The sequence below is a fragment of the Cuculus canorus genome, chromosome 7 (genome assembly GCF_017976375.1).
Source record: "Cuculus canorus isolate bCucCan1 chromosome 7, bCucCan1.pri, whole genome shotgun sequence".
In the NCBI taxonomy this organism is placed as follows: Eukaryota; Metazoa; Chordata; class Aves; order Cuculiformes; family Cuculidae; genus Cuculus; species Cuculus canorus.
Genome location: NC_071407.1, coordinates 15068845 through 15092216, shown reverse-complemented (window position 1 = coordinate 15092216; position 23372 = coordinate 15068845). Strand labels below are relative to the sequence as shown.

At 59.5% G+C, this 23372-nt stretch overlaps 2 protein-coding genes across 4 annotated transcripts; one reads left to right on the top strand and one right to left on the bottom strand.

Annotated features, from left to right (window-relative positions):
- Positions 1-628: 628 nt before the first annotated feature.
- On the top strand, positions 629-6996 carry LOXL4 (lysyl oxidase like 4). 3 transcript variants are annotated; one of them, XM_054071660.1, is made up of 15 exons: positions 629-695; positions 1231-1526; positions 1721-1899; positions 2057-2268; positions 2791-2829; positions 2948-3164; positions 3313-3496; positions 3766-3920; positions 4223-4390; positions 4592-4754; positions 4851-5094; positions 5355-5470; positions 5561-5697; positions 5887-5998; positions 6109-6996. In XM_054071660.1, exons 2-15 carry the CDS (start codon positions 1247-1249, stop codon positions 6177-6179), a joined length of 2277 nt encoding a protein of 758 aa, XP_053927635.1. In that variant the 5' UTR covers positions 629-695; positions 1231-1246; the 3' UTR covers positions 6180-6996. The 3 variants fall into 3 exon arrangements, with proteins under 3 accessions (XP_053927635.1, XP_053927634.1, XP_053927636.1); XM_054071659.1 differs by lacking the exon at positions 629-695 and having other exon boundaries at positions 958-1526; XM_054071661.1 differs by lacking the exons at positions 629-695; positions 1231-1526; positions 1721-1899; positions 2057-2268 and having other exon boundaries at positions 2798-2829; positions 3840-3920.
- A 1227-nt stretch (positions 6997-8223) lies between these two features.
- Positions 8224-20545, bottom strand: R3HCC1L (R3H domain and coiled-coil containing 1 like). The gene is made up of 7 exons (XM_054071557.1): positions 19993-20545; positions 13294-14759; positions 9472-9647; positions 9287-9357; positions 9073-9168; positions 8789-8929; positions 8224-8637 (listed from the first exon to the last, which is right to left on the bottom strand). Exons 1-7 carry the CDS (start codon positions 20543-20545, stop codon positions 8582-8584), a joined length of 2559 nt encoding a protein of 852 aa, XP_053927532.1. The 3' UTR covers positions 8224-8581.
- Between the last annotated feature and the right edge of the window lie 2827 nt (positions 20546-23372).

Sequence of the window (23372 nt, the reverse complement as noted above, 5' to 3'; positions counted from 1 at the left end):
TCTCCACGTCCCACGGAGGGGGGGCCGTGCCTGGGGACCCCCGCAGGCAGCCTGGCTGAGGGATGGCCCAGGTGATGCCCAGACCCCGGGTAGGACCCCGCTCTGGGCTCCTGGTGCCACTTCACAGCCTCCCCTGGTCTCTGTGTCCCCCCAGGTCCTGGCCCCATCGCAGCAGCCCCTAGCACCCCATGCCTGCATTGAGCTCTTGTGCAGGGTCAAAAGGGACAAGGGGTGCCCTTCAGAGGTGTCCTAGTGTGGCAGACACCGCCAGAAACCCTGCGCTCTGTCTGGCTGGGGGTCAGCCCCACGGTGCGGTGGTGCCAGGGTGGGGGGCATCCCTGACTGGGAGGGCACCGGGTTCATTCGGGAGCAAGGAGGGGGTGTTCAGGCTCACGGCAGGTGGAGGTTGTCAGGGGTGCTCAGCATCCCTAAGCTGGGGGGCAGCTGGGGTGTCAGAGGAGGGTGTAGGGGAAAAGGGGCAGGGTGCAGAATGCAGGGCTGGGCTCCGGACACAGTGAGGGGGGCTGGGTTTGGGCTGGGCAGCCTGAGCCCCCACCCGGGGCGGCCCACCCCGCCGCACCATAAAAGCGGCGGCAGGCGGTGCTCGGCAGCAGGAGAAGCTGCTGGAGCCAGTGCCGCGTCCCCTGCCACCGCCTGCCCCGCGCCGCCCGTCCCGCACCGGCCCCGCTGCCAGGGTGAGTGCTGCGGGGAGCCCGGGGGGGGGCATCTGGGATGAGACGGGGGAGCTCCCCCGCTGATGCTCTGAGTGGGGATGCAGGGGGAGAGGTGGGGTGATGGGGGGCAGGGACTGGGGGCAGGATGCAGAGGGGACCCTGGTGTCCGGCATAGGGTTCAGGTGAGGGACAATGAGGGGTTCTCGGTGACCCCCATCCATGGCCCAAAGAACGGCACAGGCAGGAAGCAACAGGGACAGGGCAGTTTTTATGGGACTGCCTGTGGCTCTTGGCAGCCTTAGCACGGGGCTGTGGGTGCCTGGAGGGCTGGGTGCCAGGGCTGGGTGACCCTGGAGATGGGCTGAGCCCTGGAGTGGGGGATGCTGTGCCTGGCAGGGACCGGCTGCTGCATCCCTCACAGCACAAGGGGTGTCATTGTTGTGCGAGGGGGCACGATACCCTCCACCATCGCACAGCCCCTGGGGCACAGGGTGGCTGCGGCAGCATCTGCCATCCTGCCATGGTCCCCAAAGGCTCAGTGCTGGGTTGTCCACAGGCATCACACCCCCAGAATGATGATGGTGATACCAGCCGGTGCAAGCCCCATCGTGCTGGTGCTGCTGCTGTGCTGGATGGTCCCCAGCAGGCAGGAGCCAGCCCTAGTGCAGCTGCGGCTGGCAGGGCCCCGGGGACCAGCTGGGGAGGGCCGGCTTGAGGTGTTGTACCAGGGGCGCTGGGGCACCGTCTGCGACGATGGCTTCGACTTCCACGTGGCCACCGTTGCCTGCCGGCAGCTGGGCTATGCTGCAGCTGTCACTTGGACCCATAGTGCAACCTACGGCCAAGGGGAAGGTATGGAGCAGGTGGGGAATGAGGGGCGAGAGGGCTGGCGAGGGCAGCGTGCTTAATGCTGGCTGGGGCAGCCTGCCTGGGGTGGGACTGGGGGTGGGCAGCCTCCAAGGGGCACTGGATGAGGTCCATGGTGCTGGGGAGGAAGATGGGGACCCTCCCAATGGTGAGCCCCAGCCCTATGTTTGTGTACTCAGGACCCATCTGGCTGGACAATGTGCGGTGTGGGGGCAGCGAGGGCTCCCTGGCAGAATGCATCCACAACGGCTGGGGCACCAGCGACTGCCACCACGGCGAGGATGCTGGTGTGGTGTGCTCAGGACAGCGCCTGTGGAGCAGCTCCCCCCAGGCCACAACCTCTGGTCACCTAGGAGATGTGAGTGGGGTTCCCCTGTGGCCAGGGGGATGGATGGGGCAGGCTGGAGCAGGTCATTCTGATCTTTCCCACAGTCCCTATTCCCCACATCCTGCCCTTGATGCTGAAACTCCCATGCCCAACCCTGTGCCCACTCGGCTGATTCGTGGTTTGGCAGGTGCCTGCGCTGAGCCTGGAGGAGGTGCGACTCAAGCCCATTCTTGCGCGGGCCAAGCTGAGCATGCCAGTGACAGAAGGTGCTGTGGAAGTGAAACACAATGGGCGCTGGAGGCAGGTGTGCGACGCTGGCTGGACCAGAAACAACAGCCGTGTGGTCTGCGGGATGCTGGGCTTCCCCCGGGAGAAGCACATCAACACCAGCTTCTACCGGTAGGGATGCGGGACAGCTACATTGCAGCTGTGGGGCAGGGTGCCTGGCTGAAAATGCTGTGGGGGCAAGAGACCAGGGGATGTCAGGGAAGGGCTGCACACATGAGTGGACCTGCAGGGTGCTGGTGTGCCTGGCCATGCCTGGGTCCCCTTCTTGGACCTCAGCGAAGGGCAAAGCTGGGCTCGGCAGCAGCCAAGGGGCTATGGGGATAGTCACTAGCCATGGTCAGCAAAGCATGTGTGGAAGGAGAGGAGAGGCAAGCAGCTCTTGAGACTGGGGCTATAAATACAGCCTATAATGAGCCCCTGCCAGTACCAGGAGTCACACATCCATCGAGGCATGTGGCACAGCCAGGCTTGGCACAGTAATTGCCAGTGGGGAGAGGACCTGTCCTCACCCTGCCATGTCATGGGAGGACCCCATGCCTCCAGGGAGGGCAGGGATGATGGAGTGGGGATCCAGAGGCTTGCAGGGCTGGTATAGCTGCCCCCCTCCAACCTCCTGGCTCTGTGCACCCACAGGAAGCTCTGGAACATGAAGCTGAAGGACCCCAACTCCAGGTATGGCTCAGTCCTAGGCAGGGTGGGCAGGCCAACCTGTGTGGGCACCCAGCGCAGGCGTTGAGTGGGGGAGAGTCTCCAGCACCTGATGCCAGCCCCTGCTCTTCTGCCTTGATAGCCTGAAGACCCTCAGCCAGAAGAACAGCTTCTGGGTCCACAGGGTGCGGTGCCAGGGTGTGGAGCCCCACCTAGCTCGCTGCCCCACACAGGTGGCCCCGACGGCCCCCCGCCAGCATGCGTGCCCCCGTGGCATGCATGCTATTGTCAGCTGCCTCCCTGGTCCTGCCTTCCAGAAGGGCACAGGCAAGGGCAGGAGCAAGACCTCCCCAGGAAAGGTGAGTCCTGGCATGGCAACGCAACCCATCCTGCCAATGGAGGATCCTGGAGCTGGAGAGCCTCCAGCCAGCTCATTTGCATGCATGCCCATGGTGCAGGCAGGTGGCTCTGCCTTTGGGCCACTGACCGTCTGCTCCCTGTGCTCAGGTGCTCCCAGTGCGGCTGCGAGCGGGCACTCATGCCGGTGAGGGCCGAGTGGAAGTGCTGCGCCATGGGCAGTGGGGCACCGTGTGTGACAAGCAGTGGGACCTGGCTGCGGCCAGTGTGGTGTGCCGGCAGCTGGGCTATGGGACTGCAAAGCAGGCCCTGGTGGGAGCCCGGATGGGCCAAGGTAAGGTGGATGGTGCAGCAGGGACTCAGGGTATTGCTGGGCTTAGAGTCGCACAACAGGTAAAACCCCTGTTTTAGTGGGTGCTGCTGGAGCATCACGGTGTGTCCAGGCAGCTCCAGCCTGTACTGGGATGAGGCTTCCCTGGCTCCTACTGCTGAGGGCATCAATGTGCTCAGCGGGAAGCCCCAGATCAGGGGAAGGAGAGCTGGGAACTTCCCTGCTCAAGGATAAACATGGAGCAGAGAGCACTGAACCTCCCTCTGCTTCAGGCCTGGGGCCCATCCATATGAGTGAGGTGCGGTGCACTGGCCACGAGCGCTCCCTGGGTGAATGCCGCTTCCAGGATCCGAAGCAGAGTGGGTGCCAGCACGAGGATGATGCTGCTGTCCGCTGCCACATGCCGCACACAGACTTCCAGAACCAGGTGAGCACATTCCTCCTCCCCAGATCCTGTGGAGCCCCAGCTCCATCACACAGCCCCTGCCCCACAAGCTCTGTGCCTAATCTGGGTGCTCAAAACAGCCCATGGGAGGGACACAGAGCAGTACACTGATGTGGGGATGTGCAGAATGAGCTGGTGGCAAAAGTGGTCTTGTGGAGAGGACAGGAAGAAAAAGAAGGTGGGGATGTTGGGCTGGATGCATGAGGCTGCCTTTCCATTGCAGCACTGAGTGGTAGGGCTGGGGATCTGCCCTATGCTCCGGCTCAGCCCCTCTTTGCCTGCAGGTGCGGCTGGCGGGGGGCCGTAGCCCCGAGGAGGGTGTGGTGGAGGTGCTGGTGCCAGTGCAGGGGCGGTTGCAGTGGGGCGCAGTGTGCGGCGCACAGTGGGGGCTGAACGAGGCGATGGTTGTCTGCAGGCAGCTGGGACTGGGCTTTGCCAGCCATGCCCTCCAGGTAAGCGGGACCCTAGCCTGGGGTCTGGGTTGCGAGATGTCCTGCGGGATGTATGGCATGGGCATGGCATGGCCGAGGGCTCTGCGATAGGACAGCCTGGGCGGACAAGCCTTGGTGGCAGTGTTGAGGTAGGGGAGGCTGGCTGGGTGCTGGCAGGGGGTGTGAGGGTTGATGCAAGCACTGTGCTCCTCCTCTGCCCAGGAGACATGGTACTGGGCAGGCAGCCCCGATGCCGCCCAGGTGGTGATGAGCGGGGTGCGCTGTGCCGGCACCGAGCTGGCCCTCCAGCAGTGCCAGCGCCACGGCCCCGTCCACTGCCCCAGCGGCGGGGGACGCTTCTCGGCGGGGGTCACCTGCACTGCCCGTGAGTACCAGGAGCCCACGGGGTACCACTGGGAGGGGAGGGGCTATGGAGGGTGGGGACCACCTGCTCCATCCCTGCTGACCTCCTGCATCCCAGATGCCCCAGACCTGGTGATGAATGCCCAGCTGGTGCAGGAGACAGCCTACCTGGAGGATCGGCCACTGGAGCTGCTGTACTGTGCCCATGAGGAGCGCTGCCTCTCCCGCTCCGCTGACCACATGCAGTGGCCTTATGGCCACCGCCGCCTCCTCCGCTTCTCCTCCCAGATCCACAACCTCGGCAGAGCTGATTTCCGACCCAGGATGGGGCGCCATGCCTGGACCTGGCACCAGTGCCACCGGTGAGTGGCCCATGGGCAGGAGCTGGCAGGGGGCTGCCCTCTCCCTGTACCAGACAGGGCATGGTGGCACCCATCCCACAAAGGCTGGGCCACCCAGGGTAATTAGTGTCTGTGCCAGCACTGTCATTACAGCTTTATTTGGCTTCAAGGCTGTAATTTGCTCAGAGCTTCTGGGTGCTGCCCGCTTCCAGCTGGGCAGCTGGATCGGCCACGTGCTCCCTGCTGGGCACTGGCCCCACACTCAGCCCCTGTTCCCACAGGCACTTCCACAGCATTGAGGTCTTCACGCATTATGACCTGCTGACGCTCAACGGCTCCAAGGTGGCCGAAGGGCACAAAGCCAGCTTTTGCCTGGAGGACACCAACTGCCCTGAAGGTAGATACTGGCTGCAAAGCTGACAGTGACTCCCCCATCCTGCTCCCCAGGGTCGGCTCTGCCTGCCCTCATCTCTCCTCCCTCCCACAGGGCTGCAGCGACGCTTTGCCTGTGCCAACTTTGGGGAGCAGGGGGTAAGTGTGGGGTGCTGGGACACCTACCGCCATGACATTGACTGCCAGTGGATCGACATCACCGATGTGCCACCGGGCAGCTACACCTTCCAGGTAAGGGAATGGAGGGAAAAAGGAACCAAGCAACCAAGCTCAGGGCTGGGGGCCACCCTTCATGGGCACCACCAGCACCCCTCACCCTGCACATCAGGGTGCTGCTCTGCACTCCACGGTGCATGCCACAGCTCTGCCTGGGCAAGGAAGGACAGCAGCAGCCCCGGCACTGACCCTCACCCTCCCCAGGTGGTTGTGAACCCCAAACACGAGGTGGCTGAGTCAGACTTCTCTAACAACGTGATGCGGTGCCAGTGCAAGTACGATGGGCAGCGCGTCTGGATGCACGGCTGCCATACAAGTATGAAGGGACAGAAGGAGAGGGGACCCAGTGGGCACGGTGGAGCAAGTGCTGGGGTTAGGGGGTCTGCAGCTCACGTGGCCCCTCCACCCATACCTCACTCTCCCCAGGTGATGCCTATGGTGCTGATGTGGTCAATGATCTGGAGCGATGGGAGCGCCTGGCCAACAACCTCGTGTGACCCCTCTGGCACCGGCACACTCCCAGCAGCACCATGAGGCAGCCCGGCTACCACACCCCGGCCCCTGCACCCCGGCAGCACCAGACTGAGCTCAGGGACTCAAAGACTTTTGTATTTATTGATGCTGCTGCAGAGGATGGCAATAAGTGCCAGGGCCCGTGGGGAATGCCTGGTGCCTCCAGCCCCACATGGCTGGCAGGACCTGCGAGAGGAGCCCGAGTACCACAGCAGCCCCCATTTCGGTGGCTCCGGTGCCCCCAGCATGACTACCTCAGCCTGCCCACCCAGCCCCTTTACCCCCGCAGGCTCAGGACAGGTCCCAGCCGCTGCCACCTGTGCACCAGTCCTGTCCTCAATAAAGGTGCTGTGCGATGGGAGAGGGGTGAAGTGCTATTGGAGAGGAGGTACCCGTTTATCAATGCCACCCCCATCTCTTTGCCCTGCTCTTTTCCCCACCAGGAGCACAAAGCCATTCCCTGGCCAGGAACAATCCTGGTCTCAGCAACGTGCCCCTGGCCGGGCTGTGCCATCCCCCTGCTGCCACTTAGGGCCACCAGCTCCCCAGCTGGCTGACTGTGGCTGATGCCAAGTGGCTCCAGCTCACCACCAGTGGCCAGTGGTCCCTGCTGGCCAGGGCAGCCTGGCCCTGAACTGGCTGACCCCATGAGCCAAAAGAGACCGAGGCAGCTCTGTAGCATCGCGGGCTGGCAGCCAGGCCACTGGCCGCCGCAGCTGCAGCCACCTTGCTGGGCTTTCCCAGGCTGCCCTGGCAGTTTCCCAGCCCTCAGAGCAGGGATGGGGCCACTCTGTCCCTTGAAGCCCTTCCTCCTGGGAACAGGGTGGGAACACGGAACCCCATGCCCTTGCTCTCTGTGTTTCTTTCCTCCTGTGGTTTCTAGCAATTTTTTTAAAGGAAATAAATGGGAATATTGAGCACCAACCCCGACTCTGGACTGCCTGGCCCCAGCAAGCCAGCTTCCGGGCAGTGCCACCCCTCTCCTTGCACACCCCTGCCTATTCTCACCTTGCCAACAGACACCAGCCTGGGGTGGGCTGCTGCCAGCACCCACCTCGGCCCTGCACAGCTGGGACAGGCTGGGTTGTGCCCACACGTGATAGTCCCCACACCTGGAGGAGCTGCTGAGGATGGTGGTGATGCCCTGAGGTGACCCAATGCCAGAGGCCACGGCAAGGTGTGTGCCAGCAGAGGCTCACTTGGCCACAGTCAGGGTTGATGCTGGACAGTGGGGGAGATGCTTTCCACATGAGAGCAGCTTTGTGCCCTGAAATTTCCAGCAGCCAAGCCACAACTGGCTGGGAACAGCAGCCCAGAGGACTCCCAGCTGGCAGCACTGCCGATGCAGGGTCGTGACCAGCTCCACCGCCACCAAGCTGGGGGACAGCCAGGGGACATGAGGCAGCCACACAAGCCCTTTAGTGCTGGCTGGTGCAAGGTAGCCACTACTGAAAACAAACAAACCCCTGCCAGAGGTGACAGAAATGCACCATCACCATCCTCACCTGCTGCGAAGGGCAGAGGAGTCCCACAAACCACGGCCCTGAGAGTTTGGGGGGCTGCAGGGCTGGAGTACCGGGGCACACAGGGCTGTTTTTCAGCTGCTGAAAGATGATGCAAAGCAGGGAGGCCAAAGGCAGGTCCCAGCCATCCGCCTACTCCCCCGCCCCGGGGCAGGGCAGGAAGCCCCCAGCCCACCAAGGCTGGCAGCACAGCCACATCACAGCCCCGTGCAGGGCTGAGAACATGGCCCTGCCCGTGCACCAACAAGGGCCCCACTGTTTGGGGCCACAGCTGCTCCGCGGAAGTAAACAGGATTCCTGTCAGCACATTCCTGCCTGCAGCCCCACCCGAACCCCTCTCCTGCCTGTGCCCCCCCCCGCTGGAGACACCCACCACCTGGGATGGGTGGACATGGCCACGGTGGTGGAAACCACGTGCAGCAGCCCCCAGCATACACCCCTTCCCCAGGCACGCAGCGGCACGGAGAGCCACAGCCCAGACAGGGAAATAAAATAAATGGTATTTATTAGCAAAATAAAGGACAAACTCTCACTCGCAAGGCACTGCCAGGGTGGCCCAATACAGCCTCACCTGCTTGCAGCCGAGCTTCCCACATCCCACTGCTGTTTCCGCTGCAGCAGGCAGCACTGGAAGTCCTGCGCTGGGCAGGATGGGCAGCACTGTCTGATGGCGACCACATCCACATGGTAACAACCAGCCTGCACGCGCCCTGCTCAGCCCTTTTGGAGGAGCCACACAGTGCTTTGGAATGTGGTGCAGGATCCATCCCCACTCCACGATGCAGAGGGCTCTGCCTGCCCATAGAGATGGGCCTGGGTTCCCCAAGGGGGTTCCCAGCCAGGATAAGGTGCAGCCTCCCAGCTCACTCCCGGCCCTCCCAGGCATCTTCCCGCTGCTTGTTCTCCAGGCGTTTCCTCTCTGCAGAGACAAGAAGAAGGTCAACCCTACGCCCTCATCACCCCACAGCCACCTGTTTCCCCATGGATGTGGCCACAGCCCACCCTGTAAGAAGGGGCATCCATGGGGACGGTTTCCCCATGCCGCAGCCCCCCAGGGATCCAAACCTCACCCCGGGCTTCTTGCAGCTTCCTCCGCTCAGCATTTCGCTGGGCTGGCGTCTGATTGCTGCGTACCCCCAGGGCACCGATCACCAGCCGCCTGGCCAGGGCAGCCGATGTTTCAGGGCGCTCCTTGGCAGGCTGTAGGTAGTCTAGGTAAGAGATGCGGGATATCAATAGAAGCATGCTGGGAGGGATGGGGCAGCTAGCATCGCAGAGCTCTGCCAGCTGCCTCATCCATCTCCACTTACCACGATGAAGATGCTGCATCACAGCACAGGGCATTATCACTCACCGGCATACGCCCTGGCTTTGGCTTTAGAGGCACGGGTGCCTTGGGAAAGCGGACGTGTCTTCACCATCAGGTGCTTGGTGCTGAGGGCATCACGTGCTGTAAGGAGAAGGCAGTGATGTCCGTGTGTGGGGTAAGCCCTATGCCCAGAATCTGGCCACGGAAAAAGCAAGGATTCCTTCCCTCTGCCCGCTCCCAGCTGAACTAGGAGCAGTACCTGTTATGGGGCTGCAGAAGATGCCTAGGGCGTGCGTATTGTCCACCCACTTAATATCAAAGCCTTTTTTCCTGCCAGAGAGAGGAAAGCTCAGCAAAGCATCAGCACTGAGTGGGCAGGGGTCCAGAGCAGAGCCGAGGCAGAGGACCCCAGTGCCAGGGACGAGGCATTGCTGGCAGACTCACTGATAGCTGCAGAAGACACGCAACAGGTCCTCAGTGCGAAAATCTGAGGGGAAATCATAGATCTCAATGACGTGGGGCAGCTCATCATCGCTGAGGTCCGGTGCAGCGGGCTCAGCCGCATAGTAGTTGAAGCAGGGTGACTGCTGGCTCTCCCGGCACTTCTCACCCCCTGAGAGCTGCAGGAGTGGGAGAGAGACAGCACTGAGCAACCCATGCCCACCCGCCCCACACCAGCTCCTGCTCCATTGCAAGCGCTCCCGGGAAAGCAGTCCAGCCCCCGTGCCCCACCCCAACACTGCAGATGGATTCATGGTGTTGAGATATTAGGAGTTATCGACCAGGGCTCTCACACCATGCACTTGCTTTTCCCATTACCAGCGTTCCTTCACTTGCCGTGTTCTGCAGTCCCAATGGGGACGCAATAGGAACCGCACCAGTGAGACAGCAGGTGCAACCCCAAGCACATTCCCCCTTCTACAGCAACGTGCACCCAAAATACATTTGAGGAACAAGGAGCAGGACAGCAAGGCCAAGAGGAAAGACAGATGTCTGCACACTGTGCAGCACCACTAGGTGCAGCATGTCCCAGCTGCAGCACATGCACCAGAGCAGCCTGTCGGCACCCCAGATGCCAAGATGGAAAAGCCAGTGTTTCCCTGAGGAATAGGTCCTGGTGTTTAATCACCTGTGCAGCTAAAAATTTATGCCTTATTTCTCATTTGAATTTGTCTGGCTTTGCTTTCCAGCCGGCGGTTCTTGTTCTGCCTCTCTGCTGGATTAAAGAGCACTCAGACTCTGGTCCCCTCCCCATGATGGCACTTATGCTAATCAAGTCCCTTCTTAATCTTCTTCTTGATAAGCTAAAAGGGTTGTGCGTGTTTAGTATCTCACAGCGGGGCACTTCCTCCAGCCCTAGAAGATGACTGTTGTAGTGCTTTTCCATTTCTGCTATTTTTCAGCCTTCACTCTAAAACACTGCCACAACATGGGGACACAGCTACCCCCTGCTCCCCTCTGCCCCGCAGCATTGGTGCCGGTTGGCACCGCTTGCTGCACCTCTGCTTTCCACACCGCACCATGCTGGCAGCCAAGGGGTTCCCCAGCCCCGCTCCAGCTGTGACACGAGGCCAGGTGCAGCTCCAAACTGGTGGCAGCTCCCCTATCCCTGCCGGAGTGTGGGGCCGGCACGGTACTGGGGAGCGTGTACATAACTTAGCTCGGTTCCCAGCTTGATCCCCCAAGTGACCATAGCAGAGTTTACCACGGCTGGAAGGTTAGAGTCCATAAATCCCAGCCAGCTCAGTCAATAAAAAGTGCACATTCCGACAATTTTATGGGGAAGATGGATTCACGGCAGGCGAGGGGGTGCTGCCAGGGTGGCTGGATGCCGGTGGAGGGGAGAGCTGAGTTACGGAGCTCGCAGGACAGGCTAGCACTGACGGCAGAGTTGCCTGCCCTGCCATTATCAATCATTAATGAAGCGCACCCCATGAGGGGCAGCGTGATCCTCCAGCACCCCTTACCTGCTCAGGGGAGGCAAAGGAGCCGTCCCCAGGCAGGATGAAGCCCTCTGGTGCCGCTTGAAGGAGCAGAGCACTCGGGTAGTGCCAGGCGCCAGGAAGATGATTACAGAGCAGGAGCGCAAAGTGCTGGAGCGGTCCTTGACCTTCACAAATCACCGAGTGTGGCGGGGCGGCAAGGACGGGAGCCGTCTGGCAGCCAGACTCAGCCGAACGGCAGGCACCACTCAACAGGTGCCCCACACTGCCAGCTGGGGCATGCTGGGTGCCCACAGACCCCCAGCTGTGGGGCAGGGAGCTGGGTACGGACCCCAGCCCTGACAGGCACCTGGCACTGGGAAGGGTCTGCCAATGGACAGACAGACAGATGGCAGAGGCAGGAGATAAAGCCTATCCATCACACCTCGCTGCTCTGTAACCTTGTACCCTCGCCAGAGCATGTTAGAGGGGTCCACGGCCACTCACTTACGCTCCTGCTCACTTGATAAGAGCGCACTTCCAGAGCTGGAGGGGAAGCGTGTGCCAGCACACATGCACTGCAGCCCCTGCCCCGCCACACCGGCTGACTGAGCCTGCAAGGAAATGGCTGCAGTGCTTAATTACCCTCTGCGTTCAAACTGATTCCTACTCTGAATTTGTCTGGTTTCAGCTTCCAGCCAATGGATCTGCCTATGGTGTTTCTTCCTGCTAGATTAAAGAGCTGTCCCCTATCAGAAATCTCTCCTCCACACAGAACATCACAAATCTTGTTCTTGTTACAAGGAAGAATGCTACTAATGAAGGCTGAGATACTTAACTTTTTTTGCCTCAGTCTTCACTGACAGCTGCTCTCCTCACCCATCTTGGGTCACTAGGGGGGTAAACCCCCTTCCACTGCAGAGGAGGATCAAGTTCGTGACCACCTGACGCGCCTGAACATATATAAGTCTATGGGACCTGATGAGATGCATCCCAGAGTCCTGAGGGAATTGGCCAATGTGGTTGCCAAGCCACTCTCCATGATATTTGAAAAGTCATGGCAATCAGAAGTCCCTGGTGACTGGAAGAAGGGTAACACTGTGCCCATTTTTAAATAAGGTAGAAAAGATGACACTGGGAACTACCGAACTGTCAGCCTCACCTCTGTGCCTGGGAAGATCATGGAACAGATCCTCCTAGAAGACAGGCTAAAGCACATGGAGGATGGGGAGGTGACTAATGGCAGCCAGCATGGCTTCACCAGGGGCAAGTCCTGTCTGACCAACTAGATGGCTCTCTGTGATGGGGTAACCACAACGGTGGACACAGGTAAACCAACAGATGTGATCGATCTGGACTTCTGCAAAGCCTTTGACAGTCTACGGCTGCACCACAACACAGGCTCTCTCTGACCTGCCTCCTTGGTGGGGCCCAGCAGCCTCCCCACTCTACCCAAGGATGAAGCCATGTCCCTGTGCCAGCCCACAGAAAGCCAGCACCAGCACCACATGCACCCAGCTGCCATCGGAGCAAGCATGGTCCCACAGATGAGGTGGGTACCAGTGCTCCTCAGTAATGATGCTCTAGAGCTAATCTTGTTCCCTTCCTAGAAGCTGTAACCAGGCACCACTCACCACTTCACACCCTGTTTCCAGCCCAGGGTGGACAGACACTGGCTGCAACAATATTAGTGCTATTTGTTACTTTGGGCTCATTAATGTCATTTGGAAAATTACCAGTTTGATACTACTGATTTAAAATGCAATAAGGGATATCTAGTCTTGCTGCAGAAGCTGAGCTTTCCTTGCAAATGGCAGGAAAACAGTGTGGGTCTGGGTGTTAAGCAGCTATTTGTAGTAAATTCAGTGGCACGCGTGCAGGAGGGGATGGTAATGAGCCACAGCTGATTAAGAAGCTGTAGTTTCAAGGAAACATCCCATTGCTATTTCAATGAGAGCTCATACATCTCAGCCCATTTCTTTATCACCAGCCCCCATTTCACAAGGGTGCAATTGCGGTTTATGGCGCTTAAGCAGGTTTTACTGGGTGCGCTTTATGTACTATAGAGATCTCCCCCAGCCTTCACCACCACTGTGAGATGGGATGAGAACCAGACAGGGTGGAAGAGGGAGATCCCAGGTGTTTTGGAACCACAGGCAGCTTGTGTCCCTGGGGATGGCTGGCAGTGACAGCAGGCAGTCTGGCCCATGTGCCCTGGGTAGAGCCCAGCCCACCCTAGAGGACACAGGGCCAGCTGACCCCCATAGACTCCTGTCCCCACATCCTAGAAAGCGGCAGCCACTGTTCCTGCAAATTCCTGCAGGTGCAGGCTCACAGGACATACCTCCTCCAGCAGGCGTGGATCCAGGCAGTCCCCGTCGTCATTGAACAGTGTGTCCCAGCTCTCCTCCACAGCCGGACTGGCATGGCATGGCTCAGTACTGGCCTGTTCTGCCTTTGCGGAGCTGTGGCAGAGACCTCCCTCTTCTTCCTTGGCCTCCTGGCTGCACCAGTCCTGCTGCAGTGGGCCCGCATCCCCCTCGGCCCCCGCCAACTCCTCGGCCCAGGCAGGGGGCAAGAGACCCTCCATCCCACGGCACAGCAGATCCAGGGCTGCCGGGGACTTGTGGCTCTCCAGGGGTGTCCCCTCCCATGCACTGCTTGCTGGCTCCTCGTCAGCACCCAGCAGGGCTCTCCCAACCCCGGTGCTGCCATCTGAACAGGCAGAGGGGCTGCCCCCTCCCCCTGCAGCTGGCACTGGGATGCCCTCCTCACGAGGATGCCCAGACCCAGCAGCACTCTCCTCCTTGCCTGGTGGGAGCTGGGATGGGCTGCCCACATCGTGCCTCAGGGTATTCTCCTCGGGGAGCACCAGTCCACCACTCAAACCACTCGTCGAGCACCCAGGTTCACAGCCAGCGCCCGGTACATCCAAGGTGCTCTCCCCGACAAGCTCAGCTATGCATCCCTGCCTTTCTTCTTCGTCAGCCTCTGACAGCACTCCAGCAGCACAGCCCTCACTCTGCCCTGCCAGGAGAAACCCCCCAGGCTCCCCTTCCTCCTCCTTAACTTTTGAACCTGCAGCCTTCCACATCAGTCCGGGCACGCTGTTCCAGTCACATGCCCCTGCCAGTAGCAGGACACCCTCTCCTGGGTGCTGGGAGAGATCCCTGGCTGGATCCAGGGTGCTGTCCCTCAAATGCTCTGACACATCACTTGGCCCTGTCCGACACGCCGGCATTGAGCTAGTGGGGAGTGTTGAGCTAGCAGGGCTGGCCTTGGAGGTAGCCTCCCTGGCTCCAGGCTGGGCACTTGGCAGGGATGGAGGTTCAGGCTCAGTCCTCATCATCTGGCAGCCGCAGCCAAGCTCTCCAAGTCCTTCATCATGGCAAGTTTTGTCCTGTCCGTCCCGGGGCTGGGCAACAGCTGGATCTGGGCACGGCTTGCACATGCTGTGTGATGCCCCCATGCTCTCCAATGCTACGCGGCAGCTGCCTCTCAACCTCTGACAGTGCCCAGCAGAGGCTGCCCGCAGCTCCTTTGGGCTGGTATCCACCTTGTTCTCCCTCTTTGCCAATCTGCCTGCCTTTGTTCTGGCACAAGGGCTCTGCCTCTGCCCATCACTGCTACCTCGGCAAGTGTCCTGCGTAAGATGGTGGTTCTCAGGCTCCCGGCGGTGCACAGCTGGCATGTCACCTGCCACTTGCGCCTCTCTCTCCCGCCGAGCTTTGGGCACATATAAGGCCATGTCAGGCTTCCTTCGGCGTGAACGGCTGCCCTCCGCCTCCTGCTGCATGGTGCCACCACTGCCTGCTGGGAAGAGACAGTGTCAGTGCCCTGCCCATATCCTAACAACCCCACACATGGTGGGCTGCCCCTGCCCGGGTTGGTGGGTTGGGGTCCCAGCCTGGCACCCACTCTCACTCCCACGGCAGCTGGCACAAGGCAATGGACAGCAGAGCCCAAACAGTGTCCCAGCAGCAGTAGCAGCTCTGCAGATGGAGTTTGGGGTCCAGAGCATCCCGCAACCCTAGAGCCTTCGGTGGGATGTATCGGGCTATGAGGTAAGCAGGGAAACCCTGCCAGCATCAGCAAGGTGCCTTCACTGCTCCAGTGGCTGCTGCCTGGGATCCCTCAGCCACAGCTAAAGCAGGACAGAGCACCCTTGCACCATTCACACACCAAAAACCGCAAAGCAGCCCACAGCAGCCATGGAGCACCAGAAACCAAACCCCAGTGCAGAGACACCGCAGTACAGGACCACGGCTGCCAACCCAGCACAGTCCTGCTCACCTGCTGCCCCGTCCCGGCAGAGATTTATTTTTCATCATCTTTGGCAGCAACAGGCATGCCACAAGCTGCCAGGCCCCCTGCCCCTATAAATATGCATCAGGCAGGGTTTATGGAGACGGATGGTGCAGGGGGCTGTGCTGTGGTTGAGGGGAAGGCAGAGCGGGGCCGGGCCGAGGCCCCATGATTAATCACTGCCCACTCCGTTTAGGGGGATTCATCACGGGCCACTGTCAGGTAAATCACTGGAAAAACACCTCTTCAGTAATTAATGTGAAGTGACGGATGGACAGCCCCCGGGCCCATTAATCTGGACCATCAGCGCCGACCGAGATTATGAATGTCAGGATGCATAAACTGCCGGCGGATCAATAGGGCCAGGAACCCATCCAAGGCTCTCATTTCCGAGGCACCTCCGGTACATTAGCCTCCCCTCCACGCAGCCCCCGACCGAGGCGCGAACGCTCCCCGCAGCCCCTCACCAACAGCCAGCAGCGGTGCCGGGAAGGCGAAGGGAGGCCAACCACTGGCTGGAAAGTGGCTGGGGCTGCCCTTGCCACACGGCATCATCCCCTCCTCCTGATGGACAGACAGACAGATGGCTACATCAATGTGATGGATGGGTCTCTCATGGCTCTCTGGAAACTGCTGGCAAGCCCAGGCAAGGCAGTGCTCCCCAACATCACTGTGGTGCCTGTGCCTTATGCTGCAGAGCGCAGTGCACCCCTGTCCACCTCCGTGACATGAGGCACAGGCATGAGCGCCAAGGTAATGCTGGGCACCGTCACGGGGCTGTCCCAACCATTTTTCTGTCTCCGCAGCTCTTGTCATTTTTTTTCCCCCTCTATGATACGCTAATTTTGCTGGCAGAACGATCCCCTTTATCTTTATCGACCGCAAGAAAAGAACGTATCCTACAAACCCTCAGAGGTCTGGATTAGTCATTTTTCAACACCGAGGCATTATATATTTTCTCACTGAGCAGCAGCCTGGCTGCTGGAGCAGAGGGGGCACATGGAGCCACCCCCCAGCACCACTACCTCCAACCACATAGGGCTGCCCACTGCACGGAAGCACATTGTCCTAAAGGACTTGTCCAGCCAAACCCTGAGCCTCAGGCCATGGGACATCCTTAAGGAGGGTGTCTCACTGATTCCCCCTCAGTCTCTGCTTCCCAAGAATTTTCAGCACCAGGAGCAGCCAGAAGCAGCATTGCTCCGTGCACATCCCAAGTCACCTCCAAGAGCCTTCACACACAGGATTTATGGACTCCTCGAAAGCTTGCTGTTCACCTTGCCTCACCCTCCAAAGCAGATGGTGCAGCATTAGCTAGATGCCTGGTGTTGGGAGCATCCTCTCCCTGCACAGCCTTGCCTCTGCCTGCCGCACACTGCCAGGGAAGAGACGCTTCCCGAAAGCTGGGGAGAAGCACAGCAAGGTGGTGGCTGGCCCAAGTTGTCAAGGATGCTGCAGCACTTTGTTTTTCCCCCACAGGGCAGCACAGCTCCTGACCCCAGCCTATTACACACTTCATCGATGCCACAGCCATGCATCGGCAACAACTGATTTCACGCTCTGGGAGGCAAAGCAACGGCCCTGGCTTTGGGGTCTCATTCACACTATGCTGGGCAGGGCAACACTACTGCTTCAGGACTTCAGGACCAACCTCGCTTCACAAAGCCAAGCGGTGATGGGCAGTGCATCCCCAAAAGGGCCTGTGCTGCCCCATGTGCTGTCCTGCTTTTTGGAGCCAACTAGCTAAACAGCTCAGCATTGTGGCACCAAGCAAGGAAAGGCAGCCCTGGACCAGGTATGCCATGGTACCACAGTAAAAGTGGCAGTGGGAGCAGTGCCCAGCTGCCTGGCACGTAATGCCCACCGGCCCAGCAGAACACGCCACGGTGTGGCCAGGGGGGATGCTGGAGCATCAGCTGGGAGACAGCCAGTGCACCCCACCAGCACAAACTCCCCCAGCACTGTCCCTAGGAACATGTTGCTCATGAGGAGCTTGTGCTCATGAGTTTGTGAGGTCTCAGAGCAACGGGCCAGCCTGCATCTCTCCTGTAGCAAGCCCCTGCAGAACAGACGGGCAGTGTCTTCTCCTTTCTTTCCCCCTTGCACTGCCAAATTCCTCCATTATCTGCCCCACCCAAAATCCCTACCCAGCAAGTGAGGACACCTACAATGTGGCTCCGATGGCAAAGCCAGGGCCCCTGTCATCTTCTCCCACTGTGAGCAGAGATGCCAGCCAGAGCCCTGTGAAAGGAGCCCAGGAACGGGCACAGATGCTGGGCTGTGGGGCTCATATGGAGTGTGCCAGTTCCCGGAAAAGTTTCGGTGCCACCCAGCGCCCTCCCAGCAGGCTGCCGCATTTCCTGGCAGGGAGCTGTATTTTTAGCTTTCGAGGTTTCTAATTCCACTCAATCCATACTGCCGTCGATAGAGCAGATAACCTTAAAGCCTTGATGGTGAACGGGGACAGCAGCACCAGGGGACCGGGAGCTTTGAGGGACCACGCGCAGCCTCAACATGCGGCTCGCACAGCCGCAATGTCACTCTTTACAGCCTGCCGCAGATTGGGCTCTTCGGAGGAAAAAAAAAAAAAAAGTAAATATAATAACAAGACTAATAAAAAGGCAGGTACAAGGAGATTCTAAACAGCCCCACTGGGGAACTTGTCGCTTGCAGAACTCATCCCACACCAGGCACGTGCCATGGCACACTCACCGACTGCACAATGCCAGAACCCAAAAGCCCAAGGATTGTCAGAGGTTTGGGCTACCCTGCTTCTCTCCTGCTCTCAGCAGAGCTCCAGCCCAGCCTGCCAAGCTCACACAGCAGGTGACGAGGCCAGAGAAGGACCCAGATACCTGGTACAGAGAGGCAGAGCAAAGGAAAGAACACAAAGCCACCGCCACAAGGCAAAGCAAAGAGCTTCAAGGACCAGAGAGCTGCGTCCCATCCAACGCCTGCCTGCAGCGCCACAGGCTTTAAGGCATCCCTGTCCCCTGCTTGCCAGGAGAAAGGTGCTCTCCAGCAGCCAGAGCAAACGCTGGCTATGGAAACAGGCAGCAAAGGCGTTGAGAAAGAGAGAGATTTCAATCATGCCTTTCACTTGCGATGCTCTCAGGAGATACTTGGAACAAGAAAAGAGAATGTTTCAGACAGGAGGGGGATTTGTAAGAAGAGTGTGTCCCCTTGCAGCTGTACTGGGAAAAAGGGATGGAAAGGGATAAGAGATCAGCAGGAGTTAACAGCTGGAGGGCTAAAGAGAACACAAAGGACTTTACAAATATACCCAGGCAGAATCAGCACAAAAGTGAAAAGGTCTATTAATAAACAAGGAAGGAGAGAAAATTAATGATGGCTCAAAAATAAAGACGACTCAAAAGAGCAAAATTACTGTTTTTAACCAGAAAAAATGCAAATGAGGCACAGGCCTCAGAAAAAAAACAGCTGCAGGGAAAGCAAAAACAGCATCTCCACACAGACACGGTCACCTGGCCGGCATGGCCAGCACCGAGATGAACCGATTAATCTACTGACACGTAAGTGGTGCCAGGAAGAAACCAGGGCACTGATGACAGGCAGAGCAAACCAGATGCTGAATTTCTTTACAAGAAAAGACAACAAAACTGGACCTGAGTGCAGGACAAACCAAGTGTACATCCTTGGAGCAGAACAAGATGACTACAGGAAGGAGTACACGCAATGAGCTCCTGTCCCACGAGGGGCAGTGCGAGGCATGAAGGATGTTGGCTTCCCAGCAGGAGTTATTTCCAAAAAATTGCTGGGCAAAATTTTCGAGTAAAGCAAACGAGATGCAATTCAGTTGAACTTTGATTTTACACCTACTCTCAAATTTTCACTTGAAAAGTAAATTGCAAATATTACTTATATTTGTAGATGTTACCTAGCAGAGAAGTGTTGCAAAAAGCAGAGGAATCATTCAAAGGATCTGAGAAATGTAGTCAGGAAACAAAATGAGACTCAGTCTGGGAAAATGAAGGTAAAATAACCCAAAGCATCCACTCGAAGGGCAGGAGCAGCCTAGAAAGCAAGGCCCAGAGCCCTGGGTGTGCTCAAACCACAAAGCAGGTGGCTGGAGCGATCACTCCAAAAAGCGCAAGGGGCAAAAGCTGGACACTGGCATTGTGCCATAGGCCACCCGGGGCCATGACAGGCCCACAGCATGCAGCATAGATGGAGGGGACGCCGAGGGCAGGCAGGCAACCACAGAAAACAGCGTCCATCACCTGGGAACACCGGGCACATGTTTTACAAGCCAAGGGAGCCCAGCGCACTGAGCTCCTGGGAATGCCATATAACTCCCCCACCCTCGAGCGTGTCACCATTGGCATTGCCCTGTGACTCAATAAACTGGGGAGAGCTATGGGGTGCAATAAGCCACGTTCCCCACGTGCTCCGGGGCATTCGTGTTAGCAGACTGGGGGTCAGGGCTGGGACACGCAATAGGGGTCGGGGCAAGAACAGCAGAGCAGGAGTAAGGGCTGGGACCGGGGGACAGGGCTAGGACAGCGGGGTCGGGGACAGGGCTGGGACAGGGGGTAGAGAGAGGACAGGGTTGGGGCAGGGGGTTGGGGACAGGGCTGGGGGTCAGGTGGTCAGAGCCGGGACAGGAGGTAAGGGACAGGACTGGGGCTGGGGCAGGGGGTGAGGGACGGGGCTGGATCACAGGGGAGGGGTCGAAAGGGAGCGGAGGGCACAGCGCCCGGGCGGGCCCCACCGTTACCGTGCCCCGGCCCCGCCGCTCCGCGCCGCCGCTTCCGCCGTCCGGTCCCGCCCCGCCGCGGGGAGCGCCGGGTCCTGTAGTGCCGCGTCCCTACCCCGCCCCTCCCGCGGCCTGGGGCAGGGACCGGCCCGGCGCTGGGGGGCAGCGGCCCCGGCCCGGGTTGCCTGTTGTCGTTCGGGAAAGCCCCCGTCCTGGAGCTCGGGGGCACCGGGGGCTCAGGGGCACCGCGGGCTCGGGCATCCCCGGGCCGCATCCTGCTCAGCCCCCCCCCCCCCGTCGGGGGAAGGTGGCTGCGCCGGGCGGGTCGGCTCCTCTTCTTCCCTGGGTCTGGCGAGCAGGGGGCTGCCTGTGCCCAGCGGCTGATGAACGGGGCAGCCCGGGCAGGACCACCGGCTGCCACCGGAGCGCTGGTGCTGCACAGCCTTCCCGAGACAGAGCCTGCGGGAAAGGATGGAGCGCCCCGGGGAACAGGGCTGGATTCTCCCCCAGGCAGGGTGAGGGCTGGCGGGGACAGGGTCGGCCCAGGGGATGCAGGCAGGGCTGTGGGTGCCATCGCTGTAGGTCGTGACTGGCTCGCTGGGACACGGGGCTGTGAAGGGCAGGGCAGGCTGGTGCAGCCACCCTGGTTTGTCTGACTGGTGGATAGGGGGTCTCTAAAGGCCCCGTCCCTCCTCCAAACTAGCTTCCTAACAAATGAAAGCCGTGTAATTCGCAAGCAGCTGCGTGCGGGTGAGGGAGGAGCGGTGCCCCAGAGGATGCACACCCCCTCAGTGTGGGACAGGAGGCTGGTGCCCAGGCAGCCAACAGCCACTGCCGCTTCTGCAGCTCCCCAGAGGCTGTGCAGCTGCTGAGGGATCAGGAACCAGTCACCTGTGACCCTGACAAGGTGTCACTGAGCATTGCATGGGGCACCAGTGCGTGGGGCTCTGCCAAGCCTCTTATCCCTCTGGGCCAAGCATCTTATCCTTCCTCAGGTGTAGCTACAAGGTTGGGACTGCTGATGCCTAAAGTCTGGGTTGCTCTGAAGTACTCAGACATTCCTGACTGCCCAGTGTGGGTGTCAGTACAGCCACAGAGGCTCATCACAGAGGCTACATTAGCCCCAGAGACCTGTTTCTTCTGTGCTGAGTGGTGGCCCCAAGCAATACTGTGTTTTACCTTTATTTGGGTGCAGCTGTGAGCAAGGCAGAACCCTGGGAAGGAAGCTGCACTTCATCACTGCAGTCCTGTGGACCAAGAAGGGAGGGCTGGGCTGGACAAACCTTGGGTAAGACAGACACAGATGGGTAGGGTCATTCCACCTGAGCTGTGTGGCCCTCTGTGGGACAAGGAAGGCTCCCCACACCGGGAAGGGCCACCCATCACCCCAGGAGCAGGCAGCCCCTGCCCCAGCCCGCCATGGCACAGAGGGTACCATGGTCCCTCTCACAGGTAATCAATGGCAGCAGATCGTGATCACTTTCATTATTATTATTTTCTTATGCATGTGCACACAGGAGATTTATTGCCAGCTATGGAGGCAAAATCAATTATTCATGTTATAAATTAGAAAATGATTTATGTTTGTGGGAGGCCAAGCAGCATGGAGCCCCTGGCCACAGGGGAGCTGGATTTGTCTGGGAATGGCACCAGACACTCCTTGCCAGCTCTTCCCCAGCCTCTTCGACCTTGCCATGCTCTGGGTGTCCCACCCAGGGGTATCCCCATCCAGCCACAGCCCCAGGGTGACCCTGGAATGGTAGCTGGCAGGAAGCACCCAGCCTCTCCCAAACTGTCAACCCAGGTGCCTGTGAACAGAGCCTAAGGAAGACTGGGGACCACTGTGGTCTGGTTGTTCTGGCTAGTGCAGCAGGATGATGCTCCACAGCAGTTTCCATGGCAGCGGCAGCAAGGTCCGAGCGCTGCGAGGTGTGTGCTGCAGGACCCCTTCACTTTCCCTCACTGGAGAAAACTTCACATATCCCTTTCAGCCCCAGCAGCTGTGTCTGTGCTCCTGCCTCCCACAAGGGACACTGTGATACCCTCCAGACTGCCACCACAATGGACGGGACCATTGCACTGCTGACAACACCATGATCTCCAGGAAAGATGGGTGTGGGCGAGGGTGTGGTGGAAAGGCATCTTGCTTGTACCAGCCCCTGAGGTCAGCTACCCCAGGGTGAGGCTGCAAGACTTTCCTTGGCTGTGGCCCTCCTTCTCCTATGCTAGGGGGAGTCTCATGGGTCCTGCGAATATTCCCAAGCCTGGAGATCCCATTCTTCAAGAGATGACTGATGTTCGTGCAAAGCAGGGTGGCACTGGTCTCCCACTGCTTCCAGCGCTGGGGCAGGGGAGCTGGTTGTTCCTACCAGGTCTGCCCCAGCCCAGCCATGCCCCAGGCACTCAGTTTAGTGCTGGTGGGAGATGCAGCACCCCATGGCTCCACATCAGAAGGACCAGCACCCCAGCCCTGGCTGCTTTGGTGTCCTAAAACCCACTGCCCATGCTGTGCAGCCAGCAGGAGTAGGGAACCGGCTGGCTGCTCTCTGCTGATAGCCAGGGCTGCTTTTGCTTCCAAAGAGTCTTGATCTAAAGCTTCCGTGTCTGTGCCTCCCAGAGGACGGCAGAGCGGGCCGGGAGTGCTGCCTGGCTCCTTGTCACTTCATCTGCAGCTGCGTCAGCCGGGGCCACGGGGAAGCACAGCCTGAAAGGAGCAATGCGGAAGAGAAAGGAGCTGTCAGCAGCCCTAGATCTGAGTCTGATCGCAGGCGAGCCACGCATCCAGCTCCCACTTGTGCAGCATCCTGCACCAGATTGAGCGCTGGCCCTCGGGATGGGAAGGAGAGAAACCATGGGGTGAACGCGTCTCGTCTCTGGCTCTGCTAGCAGCCTTTTTAACCCTAGCCCTGCTTATGAGCCACCAGAGAGGCTGTCACACCCTGTGACTCCCAGGGGTCTCAGGGAGCTGAGAACTTGCTGACTCAACACACACATGTGGGTATCAGAATGAGCAGGAGGTTTGGCTGCCCCCCCAGCTCCATACCAGGCCATTAGCAGGAGGAGCACCAACAGCCAAGCACAGTCCAGGGACAGGGAACCACCTCATCCTGGGATACTGAGGCTGCTGCAGCCACGTCAGTGCCCAGCCAGCCCTAGGGACCCTCTGGGAATGCACATGGGGTGCAGAGGAGTCTCTGCTTGCTCTGCTCTGAATCTAAAGGAGCCAGACAACTTGGGGAGCTCAGAGAACTCCCAGCATAGCCCGGGACCCCCTGAGCTGTGAGCACTGGGCTTAGCCCTGAAATGCCAGGGAAGAAATGAGTCACCTTCTGGGGCTGAGCATCACATCAGGCACCTTGCTGTGTCCCAGTCCTGGGGAGCCCGACACCAGCCCATGCCAG

Bases quoted from the DNA above. Each gene is read 5' to 3' on its own strand.
- LOXL4 (XM_054071659.1), top strand. From the start codon at position 1,055: ATGCTGTGCCTGGCAGGGACCGGCTGCTGCATCCCTCACAGCACAAGG. The intron at 2,269-2,790 runs GTAGGGATGCGG...GTGCACCCACAG, and splicing joins ATCAACACCAGCTTCTACCG to GAAGCTCTGGAACATGAAGC. The intron at 5,698-5,886 runs GTAAGGGAATGG...CACCCTCCCCAG, and splicing joins CGGGCAGCTACACCTTCCAG to GTGGTTGTGAACCCCAAACA.
- R3HCC1L (XM_054071557.1), bottom strand. From the start codon at position 20,545: ATGGCACCCACAGCCCTGCCTGCATCCCCTGGGCCGACCCTGTCCCCG. The intron at 14,760-19,992 runs GTAACGGTGGGG...TCTTCCCAGCAG, and splicing joins AGCGGCGGGGCCGGGGCACG to GCAGTGGTGGCACCATGCAG. The intron at 9,358-9,471 runs GTGAGTCTGCCA...TCTCTCTGGCAG, and splicing joins CGTGTCTTCTGCAGCTATCA to GAAAAAAGGCTTTGATATTA.